Source organism: Etheostoma spectabile, chromosome 18, assembly GCF_008692095.1.
Source record: "Etheostoma spectabile isolate EspeVRDwgs_2016 chromosome 18, UIUC_Espe_1.0, whole genome shotgun sequence".
NCBI lineage: Eukaryota > Metazoa > Chordata > Actinopteri > Perciformes > Percidae > Etheostoma > Etheostoma spectabile.
The window spans coordinates 9390313-9404667 of NC_045750.1; the positions used below are offsets into that span (position 1 = coordinate 9390313).

At 39.9% G+C, this 14355-nt stretch overlaps 2 protein-coding genes across 4 annotated transcripts in view; one reads left to right on the plus strand and one right to left on the minus strand.

Annotated features, from left to right (window-relative positions):
• pdia6 (protein disulfide isomerase family A, member 6) overlaps positions 1-3900 on the minus strand; it is a gene marked incomplete at its 3' end in the record, with an annotated part of 8416 nt that extends 4516 nt beyond the window's left edge. For all 3 annotated transcript variants that reach the window (XM_032543135.1, XM_032543134.1, XM_032543136.1), the window contains 4 exon segments: positions 1032-1158; positions 2434-2491; positions 3233-3374; positions 3712-3900. In XM_032543135.1, coding sequence (XP_032399026.1) covers positions 1032-1158; positions 2434-2491; positions 3233-3374; positions 3712-3730 — 346 coding nt within the window. In that variant the 5' untranslated portion in view covers positions 3731-3900.
• Positions 3901-6559: 2659 nt separating this feature from the next.
• LOC116706626 (potassium voltage-gated channel subfamily F member 1) lies at positions 6560-9419 on the plus strand. Its single transcript, XM_032543564.1, has one exon. The coding sequence runs from the start codon at positions 6824-6826 to the stop codon at positions 8321-8323; it is 1500 nt and encodes a 499-aa protein (XP_032399455.1). The 5' UTR covers positions 6560-6823; the 3' UTR covers positions 8324-9419.
• Positions 9420-14355: the final 4936 nt, after the last annotated feature.

The window sequence follows — 14355 nt, forward strand, 5'->3', positions numbered from 1 at the left end:
TTTTTACAGTGTGTTCTGGGGACAAGCAGCTAGCAGAGAGTGAGGAGATGTCTGCTGTATGTGACAACAAATGTAATCTAAGACACGCGTGACATCGCTTAGAGCATCTTTAAAAAGATTTAGGGGAATAAGATATTTTACAATAACTTTGAATGCACCACAAGGCTTACTAGATTCAAGTGAACGCACCATTGGTGTTATTTTTCAGACAAAGGCAGCTGCAAACAGCTCAACGTCTCGCTGTTGTCATCTATAGTGAAATACATACACACTTTACACCCTTTAGCTGTCAGCATTTAAACCGTGTTTAATCCAGCTGCTAGCTAACGGTAGGCAAACGTTACCTGCTGCCAAGTGAAGTGTTAACTAGCGTCACGTGCAGCAATGCTTCGGTTAACTAGCTAACGTCTGTTTCAGAGCATCAGAGAGCAGCGCACAAAGAATTTAATTGGCACCGAAATGAGGCACTGAAATCTGCGCGGCAATTCGGCCCTAACATCGATACTGGTCGTTTATGCATCAGTGCTGTATTAGCAACAGGTTTTGGTAGCCAACACTAATTTTCACGCAAGGACAACCAGGCAGGAAGTGAAACAGCGAGACTATCCAGTCAATTTCCCAAAAAACACCTCTCCTGTATCATATATATCTCCTTTACAACACCACGGACAACGAGAGATTAATCTTGGAAGTTAAAACAAAGTACGACATCATAGATTTAAAAAAAAAAAAAAGGCATGGAGGTTAATTGCAAGAGTGCTTAGAGTGGATGATCAATAAACACGACGCTCCGTGTATGTTTGGTATGTAGCGAGGACGGAACAAAACCGGAACGCAGCACAGACGCGCCCAGTGAAGAATCAGATTAAGTGTGTGGCCTCTGACACCTACATCCCCTTTTCTCTGAAGTGATAGACAGCTTTCTCTGCTGGGTTCAATAAGGTCACTGTAGACCAAGATTTCAAATTCACAAAACTGCGTATTCAACAAGAGAAACTATATGTTTTTTTCTGCAGTGGTTTGGTCTGTACCTTGGTAATCCTCTGGCTTGTTCTTATTAGCTCCAAAGATCTTGATGGTGGGGAAACCTCTGACGCCATACTGGCCACCCAGTGACTTGTGCTGGTCTGCATCTACGGCACCAACCTTGACAATACCCTGAAGGATTTCAGAGGGGAAAAAAGAAGGTTGGAGTGTGCAGTCTCAACTTTTCATTACAGAAACATTTTTCCTTTTCTTCACGGAACATTTGTGTGCCATTTCACAAATCTGGGCGACAGCATGTCAATGAACAAGTGCAACAGTTACTTTTGTATCCAGGATTTATCCACAAACACAATGTTGTCTAGATAAATAATATTAGAGGTGATAACGATGTCAGAAAACCACCCTCCATAAAATAAACAATGAATATTTAAATTGTTCCAGATAAAAACGAGACTCACTAATATTTTATGGTCCTTTGGCTTATTTTAACGGAGTGAAATGAACAATGAATGCTTCTAGTGTACCTCCTAAGACAATAGGCTTGTTTGGGATGAACTGCGCCTCGCCTGTAAAGTGGACGAGAGCAGGCGGCAGCAGCAGGGGGCGATGACAAAAAAGCTGCAGTAAAGTTGGACAGTTTCCAGCAGCCTTCATGTTAAACACGAAGTCAAAGAAATACTAATATCCTGTTAGGTTCGATTCGACAAAATGTTATCATACACATGTGAGCAGGTACACAGTCTCCACTTGTTTTTATTAAGACAGAGTAGCTGTTAAAATTCTCTACTTGTGATCTGTTGCTGATGTTAAACATCTGAATGGATTTAGTCTGATTTCTTAATGTCAATATCAGGCATACATGTATGTATTCTGTACACGTTCTGTACAGAATAAGCCTTTAAAATCAGACAAATGGCGATTAAAATCCTTTCAATCAAAAAAAAAGTTTATAGAAAACATAATTTCGAGTAGATTCTGAACCAATCAACTGTAAAGAAAAGCAACTGCACTGCCTGTCAGGGACCCCTGACGGACCAAAGTATGGAGTGTGGATTGGTAGCTGGAGAGAGGCCAGTTCACCTCCTGGGCACTGCCAGGTGCTCTTGAGCAAGGAACCTTACTCCCCTAACCGCTCAGGGTGCTGGTCCAGCTAGCACTCACTCTGACATCTCTCCACTGAGCATGTGTGTGTATTTCAGGCCTATGTGGAGTAATTCTAACAAAAACAGAGTGCAAATTGTAATTTCCCCACTAGGGATCAATAAGCAGTATACATTATAAATGATTAAATAAATTATTAATAAGTATTTGTTTCTTATAAATAATCATAATCCAACCGTCATATTTCCAATAGCAGTACTCACTAGAATATTCAGATATTTGATTTTGTCATCATTGCCCTGTTAGGACTACTACTGGCACGATGAGGAGAGCCTTTTTGTTTACCTTGAGGGCAGTGGCCGCCTTCTTCCAGTCAGGAGTGAGATGTTGACAGTGGCCACACCTGCGATGAAGAGAGGGCAGGGACAGGGAGGGGAATACTTGATCAAAATAATGTTGATGTTTAGTGACAAATGTTTGAAATTCGTGCATTGCACATTAAATAGAAAGTAAACAATCAGAATTCAAGTCCAAAACCATTTTAATTTCATAATCAAGAACTATTCCTATAGTTCAAACATTCAAAATAATATATGGTTTAGTCACTTAAATTAATCACAGTACCAAATTACTCAACATTAACACATCCTGTGAAAATGTGACACCTTTAAGTTACTGTACATAGCCTTTGGGCTTAGACTTTCCATGTCCATTTCTTGGCTACTTGTTGATTATAAAATGAACTTTACTCTTGGTATATAAATTTAATGGTTTAGCCTCTGAAAATAGTTCATACATGCCTCAAGTTAATTGACTTGGCAGTTTTTTCAAGTCACTCACATGACAGCCGTTTTCTCCAAATTCAATCAAAATCTGGCAACTTTAAAGAAGAAACTGAAGTATTTTACTGTTTAATTTGGCAGTTATTTGTTGGCATGAGTGTGTATGGATGATGATGTCTACCTGTAACTATACTAAAACATATTTAATAGAGTTCTTATACCTTTCCTTCACTTTGAATTTTTTCTTTATGCATTTGCACATCTGGGAGGAACTACTTTGCATACAGGTCTCCATATTCCTGTCAGATCATGAGTGCACTTGCTGCCAATGAATAATGGCCTCTAAAGTTGTATGGACTCACCAGGGAGCGTAAAACTCAACCAGCCACAGGCTATCACTCTGGATCACCTCCTTGTTGAAGTTGGAGGGGGTGAGCTCAACAACATCATCACTAGCTGAGTAAAAAGCTTGGACGGACAGGACCAAAGAGCAGCCCAGCACTCCTGAAGGAGATGAATAAGATACAAAAGGTTTAGCGTTACTCTCACCAGTGTATGCTCAAATGTGTTCAATGAAATAGTCAGAGCAGCCAAAGTAAGCACCGAAAGGACATCGTAAGCTTTTTTTTAGCACAGTTTATATGCATAATTATGTAACAGCAAGAGAAATTGACGTTTATTAACGATAACTGAGGCCTGGCTCTGTCCTGTGCACCTTACTTAGCTAACGTTATTCAAGCTAACCATAGTAGCTACACGCTGTCAAATACACTAACCATTAACACACAAACCGAAGTGACATTTTTATGAAATTAGAAAAACTGTTCCTGTTGTCACTTACCAAGTAAAAGCGGTCTCATGGTTTTAGCTGCTCTCTGAACGGGCTCCTCTGTTAGCAACACGCCGACTACTGCCGCTGCGTCTCCCAGAGAAAGTAGATCGAAAAAGATCACACCGTGGCCCACGCTGATTGGTCCGCTGGTGGCGACGCTGCACCTCAGCCAATCAGCGTGCGCCGTGTAGTTTAGAGAACCGGTACACTGAAGACAAGTGGTGGAGCAAGGAGTTCACCATGTAACGGCGGCATCAAGAGGATATGCAACAAATGTAACAAGGATGTGTCTCTCATTATACAACAGACACTAAAGTTCGAATGTATTACACTTAGTACCAAACAGAGTGAGACATGTCGTTCTAATTAAATAAAACATAAAGTAGGCTACTCAAAGCTTGTGTTATATTGTTCTTTCGCAGTTGTGGCAAAGGTATTACGACCCTTTAAAAGCAGCAATTCCACAGTAGAAAAGGAACGTAACATACATCATAAGAACAAGTGAGATTGGTAAGAATCAAAATACAAAAAAAAAACAGAACAATGTAGAATAACTAAATAGAACAAAATCAAACCTAAGATTATGGAGACTAAAAGCTAAACGGAAGAAACACAAATGAAGACCGAAGAGCAGGACGAGAAGTATTTTCAGTAAAATGTATGCTATGTAAAGTATCAAAAGTAAAAGTAGTCATACAGGAGAATGAGAATGGCCCTTGTCAGAGTTGACTGGATTGCTGATGCAATGATGTGTAACCATTATTTTATTGTTGAAGCCAGAGGAGCTAATTAACACTTTTATACTTTGGGTTAGTTAAATGTTTTACAATGAATCACATTTTATAATCTCATTTAGTTTAGTAGTTTAACAACTGCATTGAAGTAAAATATATACTTTTGTTCCTCTAAAATCTAGTGAAGTAGAAGTATAAAGTAGTATACAATGGAAACACTCATGTTAAGTACTGTTACCTTAAACCTGTAGGCTACTTGTACTTGAAAATGACTTAATTACAAGCCACCACTAATAACTTTTAAACGTACAGTACAGCAAAATGTTCAATATGTCCTTGGAAGAGCACTTAATGAGAAGAAAATCTAAATGTAACAAGTTTGATAAAGTCAATATTATCTCAAGTCACAAAGTCCTTGTAATATGGAAATACTTATTTATAAATCCAATAATGATGATCTACAGTAACTGTATGTTCTTCTAGTATAAAATGGTAAGACAAGACAAAAACAAAGCTTGACTTCACTCCACTGCATTGCAGGTTTTACTTTACTTGTCTTTGTCTTTAAGCATTTGCAGTAGTCTATAACACCAACACTGGATTTTATTGTACTCCAGGCTACCTTGTTTTTTTTTTAACCACGTATTAATGGATTCCTATCCTCAATTGTTTGCATCATCGTTATCAAGCAGAAAAATAAAAGCATTTAGGCTCCTGTATTGTGAAGGTTGTGTCACTAGGTGGAGACAAACAACAAGAAAAAGTACTGTTGAGACGCTGTCAATCAATAATTCAATTTACGATGCTGCAGAACTAATCAATTGACCTCAGATTACAAGTTGTTAGAAATTATATTCTGCAGATTAATATTTGAAAGTAGCCGAGGGACCCCCTCCCAAATGAAAAAAAATCCCTTCATGCTCTCACTGATGGCAGTAGCCTACTTGTAACCAACCATCACGATCACTTGACAACACTGAAGGGCCATATAACGTAGCCTAGGTTTACAATAGTTTAATATTCATAAAGCCTATTTTCTCTCCCAGATTCAGTGATTTTAAGCCTTGTCTAAATCCATTTCGTCTGGGTAATTTGATGACAGCCTATAATACATTCAAAATGGATGATGGATAATGCGTCTTTCTGCATTAAACAAAGATTGTAAAGGCTATTGTTGTGAAAGGAAAAAGAGAGAGAGGGTGATTTAGGATTCCAGTGTAGGTCTACTGGCTGTTATTCGATTACCTCTAACTAATTGTTGTTGTTCGAGTTGCCGCGGACACCCAACGAAGTGTGTGTCCTTGATTTCCCTGTTTGCTACTTCACAATTCATTACATGCAGCGGAGATTTATGATGTGCTGCGCCTGGCTGCACTGCGCTGCGTCAACACAACCACAGAGAGAGAGCGCGCGACCGGAAGACACGACCATAGCCTTAAAAATAAAAGCATAGACTGTGCTACATTATATTGTGACATGTGATTTACAATATATTTCATTAGATTTCCTCCATTTGTTTAAACTTATTTTTTTCCTCCTTAAGTTATTTCAAGTGATATATCTTGATCTTTGGACATATAATAATAATTGTAATAATAATAATAATACTGTCTATTATTTTGCCAATATAACTAGCCCCAACCCATATATGTCCCCTTTGATATCGTTTAATCTATTTGTTTATTATATTTAAATCCTTTTTTTGTTTTTTTGTAGGCTACATATTGTTGTTTTATTTTAATCTTTTGAATAATTACACACATTCAACAACTCATGATATTATGTTCATAAGCTTGTTCTTAAGTTTTTTTTATGTAAGGTAAATTAATCACCAGGTTGGTGACACAGGTGCTAAGTGATCCAGAGATAATGACTGAGAATAAAAGTTATAAGAAAGGTTGGGATTGGGCAGCGTTGTAAGAGCACATCTGTTAGGTTTGCCTGTTACACATTGACTGATTATTAACTGCTGAATCATCTGGAGCTACACATTCATTTTGATCAATTACCTTCAAAGCATTGAAGCCTGTTAGATGGCGCAGCAGGAAAAAAACTTGGTCAGTGAGGATTTTGTTTGAAAGTTGTTACCGGAAGTCTTGTGGTTAGATTGTGGCTCGCTTGACAATACGCGCACTTCAACGCTAACTTTCTCAGAGCACATAGTCGTACTGGTTACTGCCAAACACGGCTTGAGCTGAGAAGACATCACGCCGCGGTCACCTCTGAACAAACATATTTTCCCCCAACTTTAATACAGAGATTAGACGATTTTGGAGGTTTTACGCACAGCGCCAGGGCTTCTGGTGACTTGTGTTTAGTCTGACAGTAGAGTTGTGTGAAAATCTCGATCACTTGGGCTTTTTTGTGGCGGACTTGTTGTCAACATAATGTGGGGCATCCAAAGGACGCGGTATGCAGACTGCAACGGCTCTGAAGCCAGCGAAGAGATCGAGGTTGTTGTTAACATCGGCGGGGTGAAACAGGTGTTGTTTGGGGACGTGTTGAATCGCTACCCGGACACCCGGCTAGCAGAACTGGTGGACTGTTCACTTAAGTCTTCTGAAGAAATATCTTTACTATGTGACGACTACGATCCTGACACGGGAGAATTTTATTTTGACAGAGATCCTGAGGCATTTAAGTGTATAATTGAACTGTATTGTTATGGAGAGATTCACATGAAACGAGGCATCTGTCCAATTTGTTTTATGAAGGAGATGGAGTTCTGGAAGATCGACTCTGATTTTCTGGACGAGTGTTGTAAATGCCACCTGCAGGAGGTAGAAGATGAACTTGCAGAGATCGCAGAGAAAGTGAAAACTATCCTGGTGGACCGAGATGGAGATCCGTCTGCTGCAGGATGGCAACGCTTCCAGATGTGCCTCTGGAGGCTGATGGAGAAGCCGGAGTCCTCACTGCCTGCGCACATAATCGCTATAGTTTCTTTCATCTTCATCCTGGTCTCCTCCGTGGTGATGTGTGTGGGGACCCTCCCCGACCTGCAGGTGGAGGACTCGGAGGGTAACCTCACAGAGAACCCAACTCTGGAGATCATCGAGACGGTGTGCATCGGCTGGTTCACTATTGAATACACCCTGCGTCTAATCTCCTCCCCAAATAAAACAAAATTTGTCCTGGCTTTCATGAACATTATCGACTTCATGGCGATCATGCCCTTTTTCGTGGTGCTGATTCTGACCTCTTTCGGCACAGGAGTGATGGAGCTGGCTAATGTGCAGCAGGCGGTGCAGGCTTTACGCATAATGCGCATTGCACGCATTTTCAAGCTGGCACGACATTCCTCTGGACTCCAGACCCTCACATCTGCCCTGAAGAGCAGCTTCAAAGAGCTCGGGCTGCTCCTCATGTATATGGGCGTGGGGGTCTTCCTTTTCTCCGCATTGGGCTACACCATGGAGCAGAACCACCCGGAAACCTTGTTCACCAGCATCCCACAGTCGTTCTGGTGGGCTGTGATCACCATGACCACAGTGGGCTATGGAGACGTATACCCCAAAACCACGTTAGGTCGGTGTAACGCTGCCATCAGCTTTTTGTGCGGGGTGATCGCCATAGCGCTGCCTATACACCCCATCATCAACAATTTTGTCTTGTTCTACAACAAGCAACAGGTGCTGGAGACCGCTGCCAAGCATGAGATTGAACTGATGGCGCTGCGCTCCGGCGATGGCGAGCAGGAGGCTTCACCCGGCGCCCATAATCATGTTTGCGGTGCAAAGGTCTGGGACACCGCCATGCACTCCTGTCACAGTGACACATACATACCCTTGCTGAAGGATCCCAGGGGAGGGGCAGGGATCCAGACCCCCAGCATGGACACAAGCTTTGAAAGCACAGCCGAGACCACTGAATATTTCATCTCATAAACCCCCCCAAAAACTCTGCTTCACCTGAGAAGACTGCAACAAAATGATAAACAACACATCCAATTAATTACTAATTTTTGACTCATTTAAACATAACCCGAACGATTTAGGGTTAACGATACCACGATGACTGGAGGCATAATTGTAAATAGCCTCGTAGAAATATTAGGACCGCAGTAACGCTCTCCAAGGACCGTTAATGCATTTGAGGAATCGCGCCTTTTAAAGTGACATATGTGTGAGATATTGACTTGATGAGCTGTGCCTTTGCGCAGTGACTCCCTATAGGGCTGAGGGCTTCTCTTTGAACAGCCAGTACACCGATTCCCCCATGTAGGCTTCTTATATAACCCCGCTATCCCCAATCCTCACACTCATACTGTAGACTGCTCTGTAGCTTATTCCTCTGTACAGATGAAGGCCTATTTATCACAATTAATTTTTTTTTTTTTTATAATACAGATTGGCAGCTCCTCCAGCCAAAAAAGAGAAATCATTCCATGGTTGGTTTATGAAAGATGTACAGGCATGACAACAAAACGGAGGTAAACCTGTTGGTATTTAATAGTGATAGAAAGTTATCATGCCATACATTTCAACGAGGTCAATATAAAGACACACAGTACACCAGAGAAGCAGTTTAATGTCTGTTTCTGCTGGTGAGCTTCAGTAATTTCTGTAACTGACACTATGATTGTGAGGTAATTAATCAGATATACAGTAAAACTACTGTGCAGGAATGGTAAAAGCAGTGACTGTGTCAATAGGCCGCAGGTCCAGATAGGATCATGTAATCAACACCAGGACCTCAGAAGTTTCCTTGGCTGCAGGACTTGCTCCTACTGTATAATGGGTTTGAATCTAGCAGCAGATGTCACCACTCTGCTCTTCCCTGGAGGTCGTATGGAATAAGTTGATCACCGAATTATGGGCGAGGGGAAGGAGCAACAGGCTGGAGGTTAAACAAAAATAATCCCAACGGCTGAATTATTAAACTTTGAAATTGGGCTCTTTTTTTTAGAGTGCAAGCTAACCTGAAAATCTGAGTGGATAAGAAGGATTTCTGATGAGAATATAAATAAATCATATGAATATGTGGAGGACTTTTTTTTCCATTATTCATCAAAATGGCATCCAGGCCAGCAGGTTATCAACATAAATAGAAGGTGTAAGTTATCAATAGGGAGTGTCTGCCTATGAAATGTGTCTAAATGCAGTATTGCTCTTTTTTATGAAACTTGAAAGGATGATACATTTTTATACTGTTTGTCAAAATGCACATAAATTGGCTCAATGGGCACTATATTTAAACGTTAAAGTTTCACAGTTTGAAAGGTCTCAACTCCTACACCATTAGTCAAAGTGACATAAAACTTGCTGCACAAATAGAACAATCCTTAGGAAACTACCTAAGTTTGACATATTTAATTCAAAAGGTATTTCTTAGATGTCAGTGGTTTAATTCTGCTGCCACCTGCAGGGATGATTTATGTCAAGACTGTGTTCCTTGGCCCAGTCTTACTTTGTTACACTTTTTGAAATGAGGAGAATGTCTTAAATGTAAATACCTGCCACATTGTGCATGTGGTTTCCCCACCAAAAACAGGGCATAGGAAGAAGAAGAAGAAGAGACATTAATAACAACAGGTAGTCTAGAAGTGGTTAGGTTTCTGTTTTTGTTACTTCACATTTCAATTGTCTATCCATTCCTTTTACCTAATTATTTGTTACTTGAAGATAATCATTTAACTATTTATCCATTAGGCTAGCTATATAACAGTTTTTTCATTACTTTTAGCTAATTATTTCAACTGTCTATTTATCACTGGTAGCTAAATATATAGAAATGGTTGCAATAGTGAGCTAAAAGTAACGGTAATAATGTGTAACAATGGATAAATGGCTGAAACAGTTAATATATACTTTTAGTTTTGAAAGTCTTTTTGGAAAGACAGTTAAGGGCCTTTCAGACCACTGCGCTCTGAAACTCATTTTTCCAATGGTCTGCGCCTCGCCACAACAGCGTTTCACTGCGTCGAGCAAAACACTCAAAGTTCAACCTGGTTCACAATATTTTTATGTTGGACATAAAATGCAGATCGTGTGTTGGTTTAGGTATGTTAACAAATGTCATTGTCAGGCCTGATTGGGGACCTGAAAGTAAAAGTCAAAAAGGTAAAACTTGAAGCACTGTGATTACATCACCAGTCACATTTTAATGGAATGAAGGAGAGTGATACATCTCACTGCTGCCGTATTGACAAAGTGCCTGCATCAGTCATTGCGACACAATGTCAGTATGTTTGATTAGTAACAGGGCACTGATTCGGTATGAGCTACCTCTTCAGTGATGTTTTCCACTGAGCTCCAGTCTTACTTATACAGCCTGAAAGAATGATCATGAGGGAGGTCAGGCAGGACTCTGCAGGCTGTCCACTAACACATGCCCTACAGAGTACATGACTCTGCTATCTCTCCTGGCCAGCAGCACATTCAAACATGTCAAAGCCTGGGAGAAAGGCCCTTTGTACATGGTGACAGGTGGAGCTGGAATGTCAAAGATGGGCATTGTGTAACGGAACAATGTTCCTCCCGCAGACATGCACATGCAAATACACGTGCACCTTCAGGTTCAAATTTAGATTTTCAAGCACACACTGCCGTATTCTTTACCCATATACCCTGGGCTGTGTGGGATGTACTCTGGAGTTACCTGCTGTGATCTGCTGTCACCAATTTTTACACCCACATGTTGGTCATTTGTGTCATTCAGGAAGAGGGGTGCTCATTATGCCTTTTCTCAAAAAGAGTAAAACCTTTTTCATGCTTTTAGTCATTATATCCTGAGACAGGGCTTTCAATAAAGATGGGTCTATTTTTTTAACAATTCAGAAAATATGGTGGACAAAATAAAAAGATGCCTGATGCATGTCTATGTGCAACACAGATTTTTCTATATCATCTAAATGGACTAAAAGGGTCACAATCTGCGTACGTGTGCGTTTGAGAAGAGTTCTTTAAATTGTCCAGCTAGTGATTAAATTATTTTCTTATGATATTTACATTATCTTTTATTCCACAACCAAGCCAAGATGCAGTGAGGGTGGAGAATAATAATTAAAAAGGCAATGCATAGCACGCTATGTTTGTTTCAATTTCACACTTAAATATTTCATTAAGTGTTAAATCATGGATCGTGCTTGAAGGATGCTATAAATAAACATGGCATAACAATCTGCCTGAACCTTCAGACACTTTGTACAACACCGTACAGTAAATTAACCAGCAGTGTCACTGTAGATCTACTTAGAAATATGAGTGCCATCAGAAGCGTTTTAGGGAGTCAAAGTAATTCCTTAAACTCACGTGTCCCATCCAGCTGACTCCCAGCGCAGATTGTTTTCTGGTGATGTACTGTCATATTGGTATTAAGTTACACGCAACCATTCAGATGAGAGCACAAACACACAGGGACCCTGCTTGCCTCTCCCTGCTCCCCTCTCCATCGACCTTTAGGACAGGGATCTTCTTCTACTCACGTCTAAAAATAGGAAAATCCTTGTGCGTAACCAATGGTACAGACAAATGGAAGTTCAATACAAACTCAAGCTGTTGTACATGCATGACCCTAAACAGATGTTACTGTTAAAAAGTGGCCGCAGTAGGAAAATTCAAATTTCCACAGCTTCGGGGAGTTTCAGTCACAAAATTTGATATTCCTGTCAAGCAAAGTTGTAGACTGACAGTTAAACCAAAAAAGGCTTTAAAACACATCATGGCTACGACATTGGTCTCAAGACTAAACTAAAAGCAGATAATGTCTCCCCTCAAACTGTACAAATTGGGATATTTTAATGGATCTGTATTCTGCAGAAGATGGTCAAACACATTAAGTTGAATAAGAACGTGTGTGCGTAATGTTAGGGCTTGACAGCCCACCCCTCCGAGCACTGTGTCTGTTTGAAAGATATTTTCAGCTGCAGCTGAGGGTAATTCCTCTGATGTCAGATGAAGAGGAAAATGATGTTTCAGGAGAAAATTAGTTTCTTTTTTTCCTTCAATAGGAATGTTTAAAACGCTGCTAAGGTGCACCCCGGAGCCCTTTGATTGAAGCCGGAAGCAACATAAAATTGCATGACAATATTTCCACATGACCTTCAGCAAAATAGCAAAAAATGATGATGGAACCCACGCAACCCGCCTTCAAAAATGATTTCCATATCATAATAAGTGTTCTCTTGCAAAAGCATAATGTCTGCACTTGTGATTTTATTTGTTCAACTTATAAAACCTGCAGAATATAAAGCAATTTTATTTGAAAAATCAAATAGCTTGTGCCCAGACAGTGTACTGTTTCAAAATGCAATGCCTACCAAGACAAAACCTTCCAAGATGTCAACATGAAGTGTTAGTGTAAACAAAGAAATCAATACAGTTGTGCCTCTGCAACCAAAAAACTGACCAAGCAGGATGAAGTGCAGCCTTCTGCTGGTTGCTGTTACATTACTCTGGACTTCATAAATGGAAAGGAAAATAGATCTGCAAATGCAAAATGAGAAAAGTGATTTGGCTGTAAAACAGTTCTCACTGATCATCAGCTTTTACTGTTTATTACCTTTTTCTTTGGTTGAAAATAAAGAAATATGTGCAAAATTGTCATACTGAAGCATGGCCTTAGTAGATATAATAATACATAGCTAAAAGAAAAAGAAAGTTTAACACTGCCTTTGGTCTCAGTGTGAGCTCAGTTTCTTGAGATTTAGCTGGTAAGTTATAGCCTCATTCTTTTCAGTTGTTATCTGAGGAGGGTTAATGGTGCCTTTTATGTGAATTAGAGACTAGGTGGCTCTGGGCCATTGCAGTTCAATGTTAAGTCTCAAGGAGGGAATGTGGCCCATTAAAAACATTTGTGGTGGATCCTGCAAAATTTGCTTACTGAGATGGCTGCCCTCTACCAGTCCTCCGCTGCTGTGAGAACAAGCAAAGTATCTGTGCTAAAGGCTTGGTGGAAAGTAAACCCACGTCAGATGCTCTCTTCTGGAAAATACCTGTCTGGTTATATTTATGTTATACAGCAAACCAAGGAGAGCTACACATGTTTATGAACTCAATACATGACTTTAAACAATTATTTTTTCTCCTAATGTTTTGTTGGTTCTTGTTTTAGGAGCCTAATATGGAACAATTGGGTATTGATTAGCCTGCCCAGCGGACCTTAGTGCAACGAGCCATTCAGATGCTCCCTACATCATCGCTTATTGCTTAAGAATATCTTTGTTCTGTTCCTTTTAAACATACCGCTTTGAAACTTAGTTATGTATTATAACACTTATAAAAAGTATTAGGCTACGTTGTTTTCCAGTTTTGTTATCCTACAGCAGCGATATTCAACATGGAGTCCCGGACCCCTAGGGGGTTCTCAGAGTCTATGCAGAAGGGCCACCAAATTATTGTTAATTTTTTAAAGTTTTATCAAAACTTTAAAAAAGTATTACCAAGAATCCAACACATTATTATCAAATATAAATCACCACTGCTCACTGGCTTTTAGGTAAGGTAAGGGGTCAGATTTATAAAAGCATGTCAACAACTATTAGGCTAGTTTAATAGCTTACTATTCTATGCAAAAAAGTACAAAGGCTCTAGGGCACCCTACACGCTATTGTAGGCCCGGTTAATTTCATACAATCTATGTTGTAGGGAGTCCCTGCTCCATCTCTCTTTCAGTTAAGTGGTCCTTGGCCTAAAAAAGACCCCTGTTTTACAGCATGCATCAAAGGACATTAACTCTTTAGTTGGTAATCCAATCTTTAGCGTAGAATACAGTTGCGGTATGAGAAATCACAGACATACCTTCTATTAATTCACATACTGCATATCAGTTTTTGCTCACGTATTATTTGCAATATGGTCGTAACAGTTAGTTACTGTCTACGTTGAGTGACCTAGATTATTGAGAACAAGTATTTATCAGCATTTACCCTGATGACAAGTCAGGTAAATACTGGAAATGGCTATAAGTGTGTTGTTTA

Excerpts from the sequence above, each read along its gene's own strand:
- LOC116706626 (XM_032543564.1), top strand. The coding sequence starts at position 6,824 with ATGTGGGGCATCCAAAGGACGCGGTATGCAGACTGCAACGGCTCTGAA.